The 17,059-nt window shown below is 45.9% G+C and overlaps 1 protein-coding gene across 1 annotated transcript in view; it reads right to left on the minus strand.

The window, feature by feature from the left end:
* Positions 1-17,059, minus strand: part of LOC134351141 (calpain-2 catalytic subunit-like) — a 100,605-nt gene that overhangs the window by 43,941 nt on the left and 39,605 nt on the right. Inside the window, 1 exon segment of the mRNA XM_063057255.1 lies at positions 13,267-13,400. Within this exon segment, the coding sequence (XP_062913325.1) occupies positions 13,267-13,400 (134 nt within the window).

A 17,059-nucleotide genomic window follows, 5' to 3' on the forward strand; every position in this document is an offset into this window, starting at 1 on the left:
TCAGTGAGACACAATCTACCAGACGAAGCCGCAGTGACTGGGTCTCTGGCAACGAGTCTGGTGCTGTGGCTCTGAAGGTAAGGGTGGTGGGGGGGTGGGGGTAAGAAAAGGTCTGCAGTAGTTATAGAGGATTCACAGTTAGAGGAGTAGAGACAGGATTCTGTCCATGTGAAAGAGATGGATAGTATGTTGCCTCCCAGTTGTCTGGGTTAGTGTTGTCTTGGATTGAAGTTCATGGCATTCTAAAGGGAGAGGGTGAGTAGCCTGAAATCTTGTTACATATTGGCACCAATAACATAGGTTGAAAAAGGAATGAGGAACTGAAGAGAATATATAGGGAGTTGGTAGAAAGCTAATAAGCAGAACTGCCAGGGTTGTAATCTCTGGATTCCTACCTGTACCACAAATCAGTAAGGATCAGAATAGGGAGATTTGGCAGATGAATGCATGGCTGAGGAACTGGTGCAGGGGGCAGGGCTTCAGATTTCTTGATCATTGGGATCTCTTATGGGGAAGGTATGACCTTTACAAAAGGGATAGGTCAGACCTAAACCCAAGGAAGACCATTATCCTTGTGGGCAGCCTTGCTACGGCTTTTGGGGAGGGTTTAAACTAATTTGACAAGGGGATGGGGAAGTTGGTATACAAATAGCTGGAGTGTGCAGTTGAGACTGTCAGGAAGGACAGGCAGATGATAGGGCAAAATTGCAGTCAGTGGGATGAGTTCAAAAAGGTTGAGAGGTTCATTAAAAGTATGCATGTAAATACAACTCTGATATTTGTCTACTCCAGATAGCCATGAAATACAGAAAAACCATGGGTGCTGATGGAAGAAAATACATCAAATCCCCAACCCCACCAACCAGCACAAGAAAGAAAAGAAACAGAACTCACAGACCCCCAAAACCACCCTCCCTCACAGCAAAAATAGCAATAACAGTCCCCAATCCCCTCACTTGCAGAAAAATGTGACAGTAACAATCCCCAACCCCCTTGCATGCAGAAAAGAACAGCGACAGTAGCACCAAACCCCCAACTCCACCACCCCCCACACACAAAACTTAACAGATCACCCAACTGCCAATCCTCCACAAGAAAGGATACACTGAAAAACTGAAGGAAACCAATATACAGTACAGTCCAATAGTCACATGAATTTCAGAATATAAAAAACAATGTAACATAGCAATAAAATAAAAAAGGTGATGAATACGGACTGAAGGTGTTATATCTGAATGTATGCAGTATAGAGAATAAGGTAGACGATCTTGTAGCGCAGCTAGAACTTAGTAGGTAAAAATTTTGTGGGCATCACTGAGTCATGGCTGAAAGAAGATTATCGTTGGGAATTAACATCCAAGGATACATGTTGTTTCGAAAGGACAGGCAGGTAGAGAGATGGCGTATGTTGCCTCTGTTGATAAAATATGAAATTTAATCCTGAGAAAGATGACATCGGATCAGAGGATGTAGAATACTTTTGGTTAGAGTTAAGAAACTGCACAGTAAAAAGACCCTGGTGGGAGTTATATACAGGCCTCCGAACAGTAGCCAGGATGTGGACTACAAATTACAATGGGAGGTAGAAAATGCATATCAAAAGAATAATGCTATAATAGTCATGGGGGATTTCAATATGCAGGTAGATTGGGAAAATGAGGTTAGTTTTAGATCCTAAGAGAGAGAATTTTAGAATGAGTACGAGATGGCTTTTTAAAGCAGCTTGTGGTTGAGCCCACGAGGTGAATGGTTATTCAGGATTTGGTGCTGTGTAATCAACCAGATTAAATTAGGGACCTGAAGGTAAAGAAACTCTTAGGAGACAGTGGTCATAATATGATAGACTTCACCCTGCAATTTGAGAGGGAGAATCTAAACTCAGATGTTTCTGTATTATGGTGGAGTAACTAGAATTATAGAGAGAACAGCTGGCCAAAGTTGATTAGAAGGGAACATTCAACTTTAGCAATAACTGGAGTTTCTGGGAGAAATTTGGAAGGTGCAGGATAGATACATTCCAAAGAAGTAGTAGTATTCTAAAGGCAGGATGTTGCAACCGAAGCTGACAAGGGACAACAAAGCCAACATAAAAGCCAAAGAAATCGCATATAATAGAGCAAAAATTAGTGGGAAGTTAGAGGATTGGGAAGCTTAAAAACCAACAGAAGACAACTAAAAAAGACAAAAAGAAGGAAAAGATGGAGTATGAAGGTATGAAGGTATGCCAACCAATAATATCAAAGAAGATACCAAAAGTATTTTTTTCCAGATATAAAAAGAGTAAAAGAGAGGTGAGAGTAGATATCAGACCACTGGATAATGATGTTGGAGAGGTAGAAATGGGGGATAAGGGTTGAGCTAAGAAATCGCAGGGGTAAAAGGACCCTGATGGCAGTTATATATGGGCTCCAAATGGTAGTGATCTGGACTACAAATTACAACAGGAAATAGAAAATGCTTGTCAGAAGGGCAGTATTATGATAATTGTGGGGGATTTTAACATGTGAGTGGATTGGGAAAATCAGGTCGGCACTGGATCTCAAGAGAGAGAATTTGTAGAATGTCTGTGAGATGGCTTTTTAGAACAGCTTGTTGTTGAGCCCACTAGGGGATCAGCTGTATTGGATTGGGTATTGTGTAATGAACCGGAGATGATTAGAGAGATTGAAGTGAGGGAACCCTTAGGAGGCAGTGATCATAACATGATTGAGTTCACTGTGAAATTTGAAAAAGACAAGCTGAAATCTGATGTGTCAGTATTTCAGTGGAGTAAAGGAAATTATAGTGGCATGAGAGAGGAACTGGCCAAAGTTGACTGGAAAGGGATACTGGCGGGAAGGACGGCAGAGCAGCAGTGGTTGGAGTTTATGCGAGAAGTGAGGAAGGTGTAAGACAGGTATATTCCAAAAAAGAAGAAATTTTCTAATGGAAAAAGGATGCAACCGTGGCTGACTAGAGAAGTTAAAGCCAAAGTTAAAGCAAAGCAGAGGGCATATAAGGAAGCAAAAATTAGTGGGAAGACAGAGGATTGGGAAGTTTTTAAAAGCTTACAAAAGGAAACTAAGAAGGTCATTAAGAGGGAAAAGATGAACTATGAAAGGAAGCTAGCAAATAATATCAAAGAGGATACTAAAAGCTTTTTCAAGTATATAAAGAATAAAAGACAGGTGGGAGTAGATATAGGACCAATAGAAAATGATGCTGGAGAAATTGTAATGGGAGATAAGGAGATGGCGGAGGAACTAAACGAGTATTTTGCATCAGTCTTCACTGAGGAAGACATCAGCAGTACGCCGGACACTCAAGGGTGGCAGGGAAGAGAAGTGTGCGCAGTCACAATTACGACAGAGAAAGTACTCAGGAAGCTGAATAGTCTAAAGGTAGATAAATCTCCCAGACCAGATGGAATGCATCCTCGTGTTCTGAAGAAAGTAGCTGTGGAGATTGCGGAGGCATTACCAATGATCTTTCAAAAGTCGATAGATTCTGGCATGGTTCGGAGGACTGAAAGATTGCAAATGTCACTCCGCTATTTAAGAAGGGGACTAGGAAGCAAAAAGGAAATTATAGACCTGGTAGCTTGACATCGGTGGTTGGGAGGTTGTTGGAGTCGATTGTCAAGGATGAGGTTACAGAGTACCTGGAGGCATATGACAAGATAGGTAGAACTCAGCATGGTTTCCTTAAAGGAAAATCCTGCCTGACAAACCTATTACAATTTTTTGAGGAAATTACAAGTAGGCTAGACAAGGGAGATGCAGTGGATGTTGTATATTTGGATTTTCAGAAGGCCTTTGACAAGGTGCCACACATGAGGCTACTTAACAAGATAAGAGCCCATGAAATTACAGGGAAGTTACATACCTGGATAGAGCATTGGCTGATTGGCAGGAAACAGAGAGTGGGAATAAAGGGATCCTATTCTGGTTGGCTGCCGATTATCAGTGGTGTTCCACAAGGGTCCGTGTTGGGGCCGCTTCTTTTTACGTTGTACATCAACGATTTGGATTATGGAATAGACGGCTTTGTGGCTAAGTTTGCTGATGATACGAAGATAGGTGGAGGGGCCGGTAGTGCTGAGGAAATAGAGAGTCTGCAGAGAGACTTGGATAGATTGGAAGAATGGGCAAAGAAGTGGCAAATGAAATACAATGTTGGAAAGTGTATGGTTATGCACTTTGGTAGAAGAAATAAACGGCAGACCATTACTTAAATGAGGAGAGAATTCAAAGTTCTGAGATGCAACGAGACTTGGGAGTCCTCGTGCAGGATACCCTTAAGGTTAACTTCCAGGTTGAGTCAGTGGTGAAGAAGGCGAATGCAATGTTGGCATTCATTTCTAGAGGAATAGAGTTTAGGAGCAGGGATGTGATGTTGAGGCTCTATAAGGCACTGGTGAGACCTCACTTGGAGTACTGTGGGCAGTTTTGGTCTCCTTATTTAAGAAAGGATGTGCTGACGATGGAGAGAGTACAGAGAAGATTCACTAGAATGACTCTGGGAATGAGAGGGTTAACATATGAGGAACATTTGTCCACTCTTGGACTGTATTCCTTGGAGTTTAGGAGAATGAGGGGAGACCTCATAGAAAAATTTCGAATGTTGAAAGGCATGGACAGAGTGGATGTGGCAAAGTTGTTTCCCATGATGGGGGAGTCTAGTATGAGAGAGCATGACTTAGGATTGAAGGGCGCCCATTCAAAACAGATGCGAAGGAATTTTTTTAGCCAGAGGGTGATGACTCTATGGAATTTGTTGCCACGGGCGGCAGTGGAGCCCAAGTCATTGGGTGTATTTAAGGCAGAGATTGATAGGTATCTGAGTAGCCAGGGCATCAAAGGTTATGGTGAGAAGGCAGGGGAGTGGGACTGAATGGGAGAATGGATCAGCTCATGATAAAATGGCAAAGCAGACTCAATGGGCCGAATGGCTGGCTTCTGCTCCTTTGTCTTATGGTCTTATGGATAAGGAAATGGCAGATGAATAAATAGATATTTTGCCATGGGATCAATGTCCAATTAGAAGTCGGATGGCAGAGAGGAAGAAGCTGTTCCTGAATCGATCTGTGTGTGCCTTCAGGCTTCTGTATCTTGTTCCTGATGGTAACAATGAGAAGAGGCCTAATTTGGAATATTGTGTGAAGATTTGTTCACTTACAGGAAAGATGTCAATAAAATTGAAAGCGTGCAGAGAAAATTTACAAGGAAATGAGGATCTGAGTTATAGGGAAAGATTGAATAGGCTAGGACTTAATCCTTAGCATAAAGCATTGGAGAATGAGGTGAGATTTGATAATCATGGGTGATCCCGGGTCCCATTCAACCCCATACGTCTGCCTTCTCACCATATCCTTTGATTTCCTGACACATCAGGAAATGATCAACTTCTGCCTTAAATATACCCACAGACTTGGCCTCCACTGCAGTCTGTAGCAGAGCATTTCACAGATTCACTCTTCTTTGGCTAAAAGAATTCCTCCTTACCTCTTTTCTAAAAGGTTACCCCTCTATTTTGAGGCTGTGCCCTCCAGCTCTGGATACCCACACCGTAGGGAACATCCTCTCCACATCCACCCTAACTAGTCCTTTCAACATTCAGTAGGTTTCAATGAGATTTCCCCACATTCTTCTAAATTTCAGTGAGTACAGGCCCAAAGTTGCCAAACACTCCTCATGTGTTAACCCCTTCATTCCCAGAATCACCCTCGTGATCCTCCTCTGGACTCTCTCCAATGACAACACATCTTTTCTGAGATATGGTGCCCAAAACTGTTGGCAATACTCCAAGTGTGGCCTGACAAGTGCCTTATAAAGCCTCAGCATTATCTCCTTGCTTTTATATTCTATTCTCCTTGAAATAAATACCAACATTGTGTTTTCCTTCTTTACCACAGACTCAACCTGCAAATTAACCTTCTGGGAGTCTTGCACAAGGACTCCCAAGTCCCTCTGTACCTCTGATTTTTGAATTTTCTTTCCATTTAGATAATAGTCTGCATTATTGTTCCTTTCACATTATCATATACTGTATTCCATCTGCTACTTTTTTCCCCATTCCTTCAATTTGCCCAAGTCCTGCTGCAAATATTCAATGAAATTCGAAGGGCAGTGTAATCATAATTGGTACCCTGAGTAATGAAAAGGTTTCGGGGAGTTATTAAAAAATCATTTAATACAGAATATTCAATTTGTCTTCTCTTTTTTTTACCTGTAGTACAGTTAAGGTTTTCGCAATAGCGATCTGCAGGATATTGTGGAAGTGGAATTTGGCATTGCCGTTCAATGTGAAAGAGGATTGCCACTGGATATCAAAGTAAGATGGCCGAATTCTTTCTGACTGGATAAGGTCAATGCCATGCACCTTGGCATGCTTGAGTATTACTTGTCATCCATCAGGCATGGCCTGGCTCTTATCCAGGTCATTGTTCATACAACTGTAACTTCTTTGGTTTACCAAAAAGCTGTGCATGGAACTGAACACTACAGGGTGATAATATCTTAGTGTATTTTGAAACAACTTTTGTGATACAGGAGAGTAATTTGCTCTCCTATATGAAATATTGCTATTAACGGTGCTAGCAACAACAGTAGGCATTCTTGGATTTGACTTAGTAGAATAGCACACTGTGAATTTAATCCAGGGAGAAAAGACAAAGCTATTGATAAATAGCTATTAAAGCTGTTTTGTCAGGGTGTGAAGGGATACAGGGAGAAGGCAGCAGATTGGGGCTGAGAGGAAAATTGGATCACCCACGATGAAATGGTGGAGCAGACTCGATAGGCCTAATGGCTTAATTCTAATCCTATATCTTACAGTCTATGATTTATTCAGAGTTGCTGAACTCAGGGTGAGCTCATCAATTCAATCAACTTGTCTTTAGCTTCCAATCTGCACTTAAATTCAGTTGATCCATTTCTGGCACCTCTCTACTCTTTCTCATTCTGTCTGGCTCCAACTCTGGAGACAGGTTATCTACTGTTCTCTCTTATAAACTACTGACATTCACAGCTATCTTGACTACCTCTTTACATCCTGTCACTTGTAAAAATGCCATTCCGTTTTCTCAGTTCCTCTCTTTCTGCTATTCATTTTCCCAGGAGGCTTTCCTTTCGATCTGATCTAATGAGACATCCTCCTTCTTCAAAGAATAGGGTTTCCTTACCTCCATCATTGATGCTGCCCTCACTTGCATCTCTTCCATTTCCTGGACATCTGCCCTCATCAAATCTTCCCTCCACTATCACAGAGATTTCCTCTTGACCATGAACCTTTGAATCCAGTACATCATTCTCTGCAATCTCTGCCATTTTCATTGGAATCCTACCACCAAGCACACTTATACCTCCTACCCCCACTCTCTGCTTTCCATGGAGATCACTCTTTTCGCGATTCCCTTGTCCATTTGTCCCTGCCCACTGATCTCCCTCCTGGCAAATCGCTACAAGTGGAACAAGTCCTACACCTGCCCATTCTCTTGTCCCTCAACACCATTTAGGGCCTCATAGAGTGCTTCCAGGTCAGGCAATAGTTCACATGCTTGTCTGTCAGGGTCACCTATATATCTGTGCTTAGTGCGGCCTCCTCCACATCGATGAGACACAACATAGATTGAGGAATCCCTTTGTTGAACACCTTTCCCCACAACAAGGAGGAATTCCCAGTCGCCAAACACTCCCCATTCCCATTTTGACATGTCAGTCCATGGTCTCCTCTAGACCTGCGATGAGACCATTCTCAGGTTGGAGGAGCCTGGGTGGTAGGATTGCTTGGTGGTAGGATTCCAATGAAAATGGCAGAGATTGCAGAGAATGATCCAAAGGCTCATGGTCAAGAGGAAATCCCTGTTATGGTGGAGGGAAGATTTGATGAGGGCAGATGTCCAGGAAATGGAAGAGATGCAAGTGAAGTGAAATTACCTCATGTTCCTTTTGGGTATCCTCTATCCAGACATTGATCTCTCCAAAGTCTGGTAATTTCTCAACCCTTCCCCTTCTCTCCTTTTCCATTTCCCTTTGCTTCTCCTCACGAACCAATCATTCCCCCTCCGGAGCCCCTCCTCCTTTCTTTTCCCCCATGGTCGACTTTCCTCTCCTATCGGATTCCTTCTTCTTCAGCTCTTTACCTTCTTCACCAATCATCTCCATGCTTTTCACTTCATCCACCCTCCCTCACCCACCTACCTTCCCTCTCACCTTCCAGCTTGTACTCCCCCCTTCCCCCAACTTCTTATTCTTGTTTCTGACTCCTTCCAGTCCTGATGAAGAGTCTTGGCCCAAAACGTCAAGTCTTTATTCTGCTTCATAGATGCTGCCTGACCTGCTGAGTTCCTCCAGCATTTTGTGTGTGTCACACTAGATTTCCAGCATCTGCAGAATTTATTGTGCTTATGATTTATTCAGTGATTTTTGTGACTCTGTAATGGCAGGCATTTTGCAAGTGTTACAATGCAGGAAATGCAGGAGCCAATTTGTGCACTTAGAGCTTCCACACATACTTGGATAACCTGTTTTAGTTCTAGGCTAAGTATTTGACTAGCCAATGTTGGTCTTAGAAATAGTTCTCTATGTTATCAGCCACTTATGAGAGCAGTTATAGACTTGTGTTAACATTTCTTTAAATACTACCTCTGATAATGCAGCACCACCCCAGTTCCACCTGGCATGTCAAATCAGTCTTGAGATCAGCTCACTGGAATTTAATCCACAACTCCCCAATTCAGCCAGAAGAATCCCTGAACAACTGAGCTGTACAAATATTAAAAATGAACCGAATAAAGCAAAAAAGTTATGGGTTGTGGTAAACCATATATATATGTTGTAACTGGGTTACCTGTCTGGACACACCCCTCTGCTGACTGCCCTTGTGGCTCCTCCCACAGACCCCTGAATAAAGGCGATTGGGCCATGGCTCCTCTTCTCAGTCCAGGGGCAGACACTCAGCATGCTGGAGGTCACATTTTACTGCTAATAAAAGCCTTTCAGTATTTACTCTACTTCCAGTCTTTTGGAGTTATTGATGGTGCATCAATTTTATTAGCAGTAATTTTAAAGCATGGAACGTTCTCTGAGACTTGACAAGTTAGACCTCAACCCACAAACACCTGAAGCTGGAAACACTTTCGAACCCTGGCTGGCTTGCTTTGAATCATACCTAGAGGAGATTAAAGCGACCGACCCCGCAGTGAAGCGCAGAGTTCTCCTTTCCAAGGTCAGTCCACGGGTCTGCTCGATGATCAGAGACCAGCCGAACTACGACAGCGCGATGAGTGCCCTCAAAGGACAATATCTGCGGCCGGTAAACACCATCTACGCGCAGCATCGCCTAGCGACCTGGCACCAGCGAGTGCTGAGTTTGTCTGGGCACTACAGACGCTCATGCAGACCTGTGGCTGCCAAGAACTGACAGCAGAACAGCATGCAGGGCTCCTAGTGAGAGACACTTTTGTTACGGGGGTCAGTGTATGTGCGCCAGCGGCTGCTGGAAAAAGCTGAGCTTACCTTACGTTCTGCTATTGAGCTGGCCGACACGCTGGAGGCCGCTCTGCACAACTCTGAGGCTCTCCAGGCATGCGATCCCCCAATGACCTTGTGGGTGCCGCAGACCCCGCAACCCGCTGGCGAATCGACCTCGGCTGCTGCCAGTCGCGAGTCCGCGAAGTGGTACTTCTGCGGACTCGAGAAGCACCCTCAGAAACGCTGCCCAGCCCGAGAAGCTACCTGCTCCAGCTGTGGAAAGAAGGGCTGCTTCGCCAAGGCCTGTAAGTCCAAACAGCGAGCGGGATCGAGCAGCGCCACGTGCGGGGCATGGTGGTCGCCATCTTCCCTGCACGCTGCCACCACGTGCGAGACATGGGGGCGGCCATCTTGATCGGCACCACCTCCCACCGCCTACAACCAATGGGTGCTCACGGGGCACCCCACCATGCTGGACCAAGACAGCGACTCAACCCTGGCCTCCGTGACCCTTGACCAAAGTGCTCCCCACCAGCTCGCAAGGTCAATGATGGATATCCTGGTGGAGGGGCGCAGAACAAGCTGCCTGTTTGGCACGGGCAGCACAGAGAGTTTTATCCACCCGGACATGGTGCAGCATTGAGGATTCGTGATATGGCTGGTAAGTCAGAGGGTCGCCATGGCTTTCGGGTCGCATACAACAGACATCCGGGGGAGGTTGTGTAGCGACGCTAGTGGTGCAGGGCACAGAATATCGAGACTTTACGTTACTGGTCTTGCCTCAACTGTGTGCCCCTGTGCTGTTGGGGTTGGACTTCCAGAGCCACCTGAAGAGCGTGACAATGGAGTATGATGGGCCCCTCCCACCAATCACTGTTGGAAATCCTCAGTTTTGTAGGAATACGTCATATGCCCCGCTACTGACCACCCACACACACCAACCCGCACATCCCACCCAACACCATGCCAACAGCCGCACTACCAACACCACTTGTGTCCTCTCCACCCTCAAGATCCCTCCCCCACCGCTGTTTGCCAACCTGACCCCGAACTGTAAACCTGCGGCAACTAAAAGCAGGAGGTACAGCGGGAGGGACAGCGCCTTCATTAAGTCGGAGGTGCAGCGGCTGCTCAGGGAGGGGGTCATTGAGGCAAGCACAAGTCCTTGGAGGGCGCAGGTGGTCATTGTTCGGAACGGGGAGAGAAATAGGATGGTCGTGGACTATAGCCAGACCATCAATAGGTTCATGCAGCTCGAAGCGTACCCTCAACCCCGCATCGCGGATATGGTCAATCAGATAGCACAGTACAAGGTGTACTCGACCATAGACCTAAAATCCGCTTACTATCAGCTCCCCATCCACCAGGAGGACCGCCCTTACACCGCCTTCAAGGCGGACGGCAGGCTTTATCACTTCCTGCTCATCCCCTTCGGTGTCATGAATGGTGTATCTGTCTTCCAGAGGGCAATGGACCGGATGGTGGACCAGCGCCAACTGAAGGCCACGTTCCCATATCTGGATAACATCACCATCTGCGGTCACGACCGGCAGGATCACGACAACAACCTCCAAAAATTTCTCCAAGTTGCCAAAGCTTTCAATCTCACCTATAACAAGGACAAGTGTGTGTTCGGAACCACCCCACTTGCTATCCTTGGGTGTGTCGTGGAGAATGGAGTCATTGGCCCTGACCCCGACCGTATGCGCCCCCTGTTGGAACTCGCTCTTCCCAACACCCTCAGAGCCCTCAAAAGGTGCCTGGGCTTCTTTTCATATTACACCCAATGGGTCTCTAACTACGCAGACAAGGCCCGCCCCCGGTCAAGTCCACCACATTTCCCCTCTCAGCCGAGGCCCCCGCGGCCTTCAACCACATAAAAGGGGACATTGCCAAAGCAGCAATGCATGCAATGGATGAGGCCATTCCCTTCCAAGTAGAGAGTGACGCTTCCGAGTTTTCACTGGCTGCTACCCTCAACCAGGCGGGAAGACCGGTGGCGTTCTTCTCCCGTACCCTTCAAGGCCCTGAAATTCGGCACTCCGCGGTGGAGAAAGAGGCCCAGGCCATAGTGGAAGCTATTAGGCACTGGAGGCACTATCTCGCCGGCAAAAAGTTCACCCTGCTGACTGACCAGTGCTCAGTCGCATTCATGTTTAGTAACCAACAGCGGGGCAAAATCAAAAATGATAAAATTCTGAGGTGGAGAATCGAACTCTCCACCTTCAACTATGACATCATGTATAGGCCCGGGAAGCTCAACGAGCCCTCCGATGCCCGAGCCCAGGGAACGTGCGCCAGTGCGCAGATCGACCGGCTGTACGCCTTACATGTAGATCTTTGCCACCTGGGGGTCACCCGGCTTTTCCACTTCATGAAAGCCTGGAACCTGCCTTACTCCCTTGAGGAGATCAGGACGATGACCAGGGACTGCCAAGTCTGTGCAGAGTGCAAACCGCACTTCTACCGACCCAAAAAGGCACCACTCATCAAGGCCGCCCGCGCCTTTGAGCGATTGAGTGTTGACTTTAAGGGCCCCCTTCCCTCCACCGACCGCAATGTGTACTTTCTTAACGTTATTGACGAGTACTCGCGGTTCCCCTTCGCCATCCCCTGCCCCCGATACCAGTACCACATCATTTATAAAACCCCTGCGCAAGCTCTTCAGTCTGTTCGGATACCCATGCTATATCCACAGTGATGAGTGACGAGCTGCGCCAATACCTGCTGGCTAGGGGTATTGCAACTAGTAGGACCACGAGCTATAATCCCCGGGGGAATGGACAGGTGAAGAAGGAGAATGCCACAGTGTGGAAGGCCACACTCTTAGCCCTCAGGTCAAAGGGACTGCCGGTCTCCCGCTGGCAGGAGGTCCTTCCCGAGGCACTCCACTCCATCCGCTCCCTGCTATGCACGTCCACCAATGCCACCCCTCATGAGCAACTCTTTTCTTTTCCCAGAAAGTCGACCACTGGGACCACCCTACCAACTTGGCTGATGTCCCTGGGGCCAGTGCTGCTCCAGAAACATGCGAGGAGCAATAAATACTCCGCGATGGTCGAGAGGGTTCACTTACTTCATGCGAACCCCCATTATGCGTATGTGGTTTTACCTGATGGGCGGGAGGACACGGTCTCCATCCATGACCTGGGGTCCGCAGGAGCACCGGACCCCTACCTTGAACACTCCATGGTGACTATTAATCCCGTAAGCACCGATATATATATACCCACCTGACACCGTGCACTCCAAGCCCTACACAGACACCATACGACACTCCCATACCAGGCGCGATGCACACGCATGAGGGATTACCGACGCCTAACGTGCTGACACCTCAAGTCAGGCCGGAGCCAGCACAACCGCCATCGCCGGTGCAATCACCACCGGTGCTACGTAGATCACAGCGACGGACTCGACCGCCTGATAGACTTAACCTGTAAATATACTTGTTGTAAATATTGTCAGTCACTTCACCCCGCGGGACTCTTTTTAAAAAAAGGAGGGGTGAATGTGGTAAACTATATATATATATATATATATATATATATATATATATATGTATGTAACTGCGGCTGGACATGCCCCTCTACTGACTGCCCCTGTGGCTCCTCCCACAGACCCCTGAATAAAGGCGATTGGGCCATGGCTCCTCCTCTCAGTCCAGGGGCAGACACTCAACATGCTGGAGGTCACATTTTACTGCTAATAAAAGCCTTTCACTATTTACTCTACCTCCAGTCTTTTGGAGTTATTGATGGTGCATCAGGGTGAAAATGCAACTTTCTCTTGCTGCTCTTTTTACGATACTTACTTTGAATAGGCTTTCTCCAGAAGAGCACTCCAGAACACATTCCCTGTAGCTGACTTCGCAAACATCAGCTCATCGTTCTTTGTGGGAAGCCTGTCATCGATCACCACATCTACCCATTCTCCGTACTGCCAGAACTACACCGGAACATCAGAGATTACTAATGGCTTGCCACAATTTCAACAATGACAAAAAACCTCAAATTTCAAATAAATTCAGTTTTAAAAAAAATCAGGCCACTGATTATAACTTACTTTAGCAACATTCTACTTACTATGCACACATTGGAGAAAGTTTTGTTGGAAGAATCTTCAGTGTGTAAAACTATCACGTGATGAACAGAATAGACACAAGTTGTTATGTTTAATAACTCCAAAACACAACTAATTGAAAGAAAACAGAGAGTTGGGAAAGCCTGTCTTAGTTTCAGCTTAACTCTAATTGAGGCATGCACACTTAAGGCATTGTTGGGAGTAGGCCAGTGGTGAGAGTAGGAGTGTCAGGCTTTGACTCGAAAGAGGCTTCATCTTGAAAGGGGCATTGGCTCTGGGTAAGCTTTTGTTAAGATTCCTAGTGTAATAAATGGCTGTTGTGTGTTCTTCATGCTCAATGTTGGATTCCTGTGAGACCCAGAGTCTCCCAAGGAACTGCATCTGCATGAAGTTTATCTGGCTGCAGCTAATTCAAGACTGTGTTAGGGATCTGACCTCCCAGGAAATGCCACGGAGACTGGGATACGGGCACTGAGTATAGGTCCATGGTGCAGAAGGGTAAGAGGGAGAAGAGGGCAGCAGTAGTGATCGGGGATCCAATAGTCAGGGGAACAAACAGGAGATTCTGTGGATGTGAAGAGGACATGTGGATGGTATGTTGCCTCCCAGGTGCCAGGGTCAGAGAGTGTCTCAGATCATGTCCACAGTATTTTGGAGAGGAAGGGAAGGCAGCCAGATGTCTGGTATATGTTGGTACCAATGACATAGGAAGGAAAAGCAAAGAGGTATGAAAAGAGAATTTAGAGACATGGTAGAAAGCTGAGAAGCAGGATCTCCAGGGTAATAATTTCTGGATTGCTGCCTGTGCCACACGCCAGAGAGGGTAGAAACAGGATGATTTCACAGATTAATGCATGGCTGAGAAGCTGGTGCAGGGGGCAGGGCTTCATGTTCTTGGATCTTTAGGATCTCTTCTGGGGGATGTATGACCAGTTCAAAAGTGACAGATTGCTCCTGAACCCAAGGGGGATCAATATTCTCATGGTAGGTTTGTTAAGAGTTGTTGAGGAGGATTTAAGCTAATTTGGCAGGGGAGTGGGAACCAGAGTGAAGGGACTCAGGAGAGGACAGATAGTGAAAAAAACAAAGATAGCATGCAGTTAGACTGTCAGGAAGGGCAGGTGGATGATAGGATATCATTGCAGCCAGCAGGGTGAGTATCAGTGCATTAGGGATGCAGAATCAAAAAAGGGTAACAAATGCAGCACTGAAAGTGTCATAACTCCATGCACGGTGGATGATCTTGTTGCACTATTACCGATTGTCAGGAATGATGTTGTGGCCATCACTGAATCGTGACTGAAGGATGGTTGTAGTTGGGAGCTGAAAGTCCAAGGTAACACGTTGTATTTGAGGGATAGGAAGGTAGGCAGAGGGGGAAGCATGGCTTTACTGGTAAAGAATAGCATCAAATCAGTAGAAAGATATGACATAAGATTGGAAGATGTTGAATCCAATGTGAGTTGAGTTAACAAACTGCAAGGGTAAAAGGACCCTGTTGGCAGTTATACACAGGCCTCCCAACAGTAGCTGAGATGTGGACCACAGGTTACAACGGGAAATAGAAAAGGTGTATGAAAAGGGCAATGTTATGAGAGTCATGGGAGATATCAACATGCAGGTCAAGTTGGTAATTGATTTCAAGAGAAAGCATTTGTTCAATGCCTATGAGAAGGCTTTTTATAACAGTTTGTCATTGAGCTGACTAGGGATCAACTATACTGGATTGGATGTTATGTAATGAACTGGAGGTGATTAGGTGCAAACAACCCTCAGGAGGCAGTGATCACAATATGAGTTCAACTTGAAATTTGACAGAAAGAAAGTCAAGTGACATAGCAGTGTTTCAGTGGAGTAAAGGAAATTACAGTGGCACGAGAGAGGAGTTGGTCAAAGTAAATTGGAAGGAGCTGCTGACAGAGGTGACAGCACAGCAGCAATGTCATGAGTTTCTGGGAAAATTGAGGAAGGTGCAGGACAGTTGTATTCTAAAAACAATGAAATACTCAAATGGCAAAATAGTACAACCATGCCTGACAAGGGAAGTCAAAGCTAATATAAAAGCAAAGGAGAAGGCATACAACAACATACATACATAGAATAGTACAGCACAGTACAGGCCTTTCGGCCCACAATGTTATGCCGACCCTCAAACCCTGTCTCCCATATAACCCCCCACATTAAATTCCTCCATATGCCTGTCTAGTAGTCTCTTAAATTTCACTAGTGTATCTGCCTCCACAACTGACTCAGGCAGTGTATTCCACGCACCAACCACTCTCTGAGTAAAAAACCTTTCTCTAATATCCCCCTTGAACTTCCCACCCCTTAACTTAAAGCCATGTCCTCTTGTATTGAGCAGTGGTGCTCTGGGGAAGAGGCGCTGGCTATCCACTCTATCTGTTTCTCTTAATATCTTGTACACCTCTATCATGTTTCCTCTCATCCTCCTTCTCTCCAAAGAGTAAAGCCCAAGCTCCCTTAATCTCTGATCATAATCCATACTCTCTAAACCAGGCAGCATCCTGGTAAATCTCCTCTGTACCCTTTCCAATGTGTCCACATCCTTCCTATAGTGAGGCGACCAGAAAGGGACACAGTACTCCAAGTGTGGCCTAACCAGAGTTTTATAGAGCTGCATCATTACCTCACGACTCTTAAATTCTATCCCTCGACTTATGAAAGCTAATATCCCATAAGCTTTCTTAACTGCCCTATCTACCTGTGAAGGAAATTTCAGGGATCTGTGGACATGTACCCCCAGATCCCTCTGCCATTTACTTTGTACTCTGCCTTGGAGTTTGTCCTTCCAAAATGTACCACCTCACACTTCCCTGGGTTGAACTCCATCTGCCACTTCTCAGCCCACTTCTGCATCCTATCAATGTCTCTCTGTAATCTTCAACAATCCTCTACACTATCTTCAACACCACCAACCTTTGTGTCATCTGCAGACTTGCCAACCCACCCTTTTACCCCCACATCCAGGTCATTAATAAAAATCACGAAAAGTAGAGGTCTCAGAACCAATCCTTGTGGGACACCACTAGTCACAACCCTCCAATCCGAACGTACTCCCTCCACCATGACCCTCTGCTTTCTGCAGGCAAGCCAATTCAGAATCCACCTGGCCAAACTTCCCTGAATCCCATGCCTTCTGACTTTCTGAATAAGCCTACCATGTGGAACCTTGTCAAATGCATATAGATCACATCCACTGCACTACCCTCATCTATATGCCTGGTCACCTCCTCAAAGAACTCTATCAAGCTTGTTAGACATGATCTGCCCTTCACAAAGCCATGTTGACTGTCCCTGATCAGACCATGATTCTCTAAATGCCCATTGATCCAATCCCTAAGGATCTTTTCCAACAGCTTTCCCACCACAGACATAAGGCTCACTGGTCTATAATTACCTGGACTATCCCTGCTACCTTTTTTGAACAAGGGGACAACATTCACCTCCTTCCAATCATTTGGTACCATTCCCATGGACATCGAGGACATAAAGATCCTAGCCAG

The sequence above is a fragment of the Mobula hypostoma genome, chromosome 8 (assembly GCF_963921235.1).
Source record: "Mobula hypostoma chromosome 8, sMobHyp1.1, whole genome shotgun sequence".
NCBI classification, from domain to species: Eukaryota; Metazoa; Chordata; class Chondrichthyes; order Myliobatiformes; family Myliobatidae; genus Mobula; species Mobula hypostoma.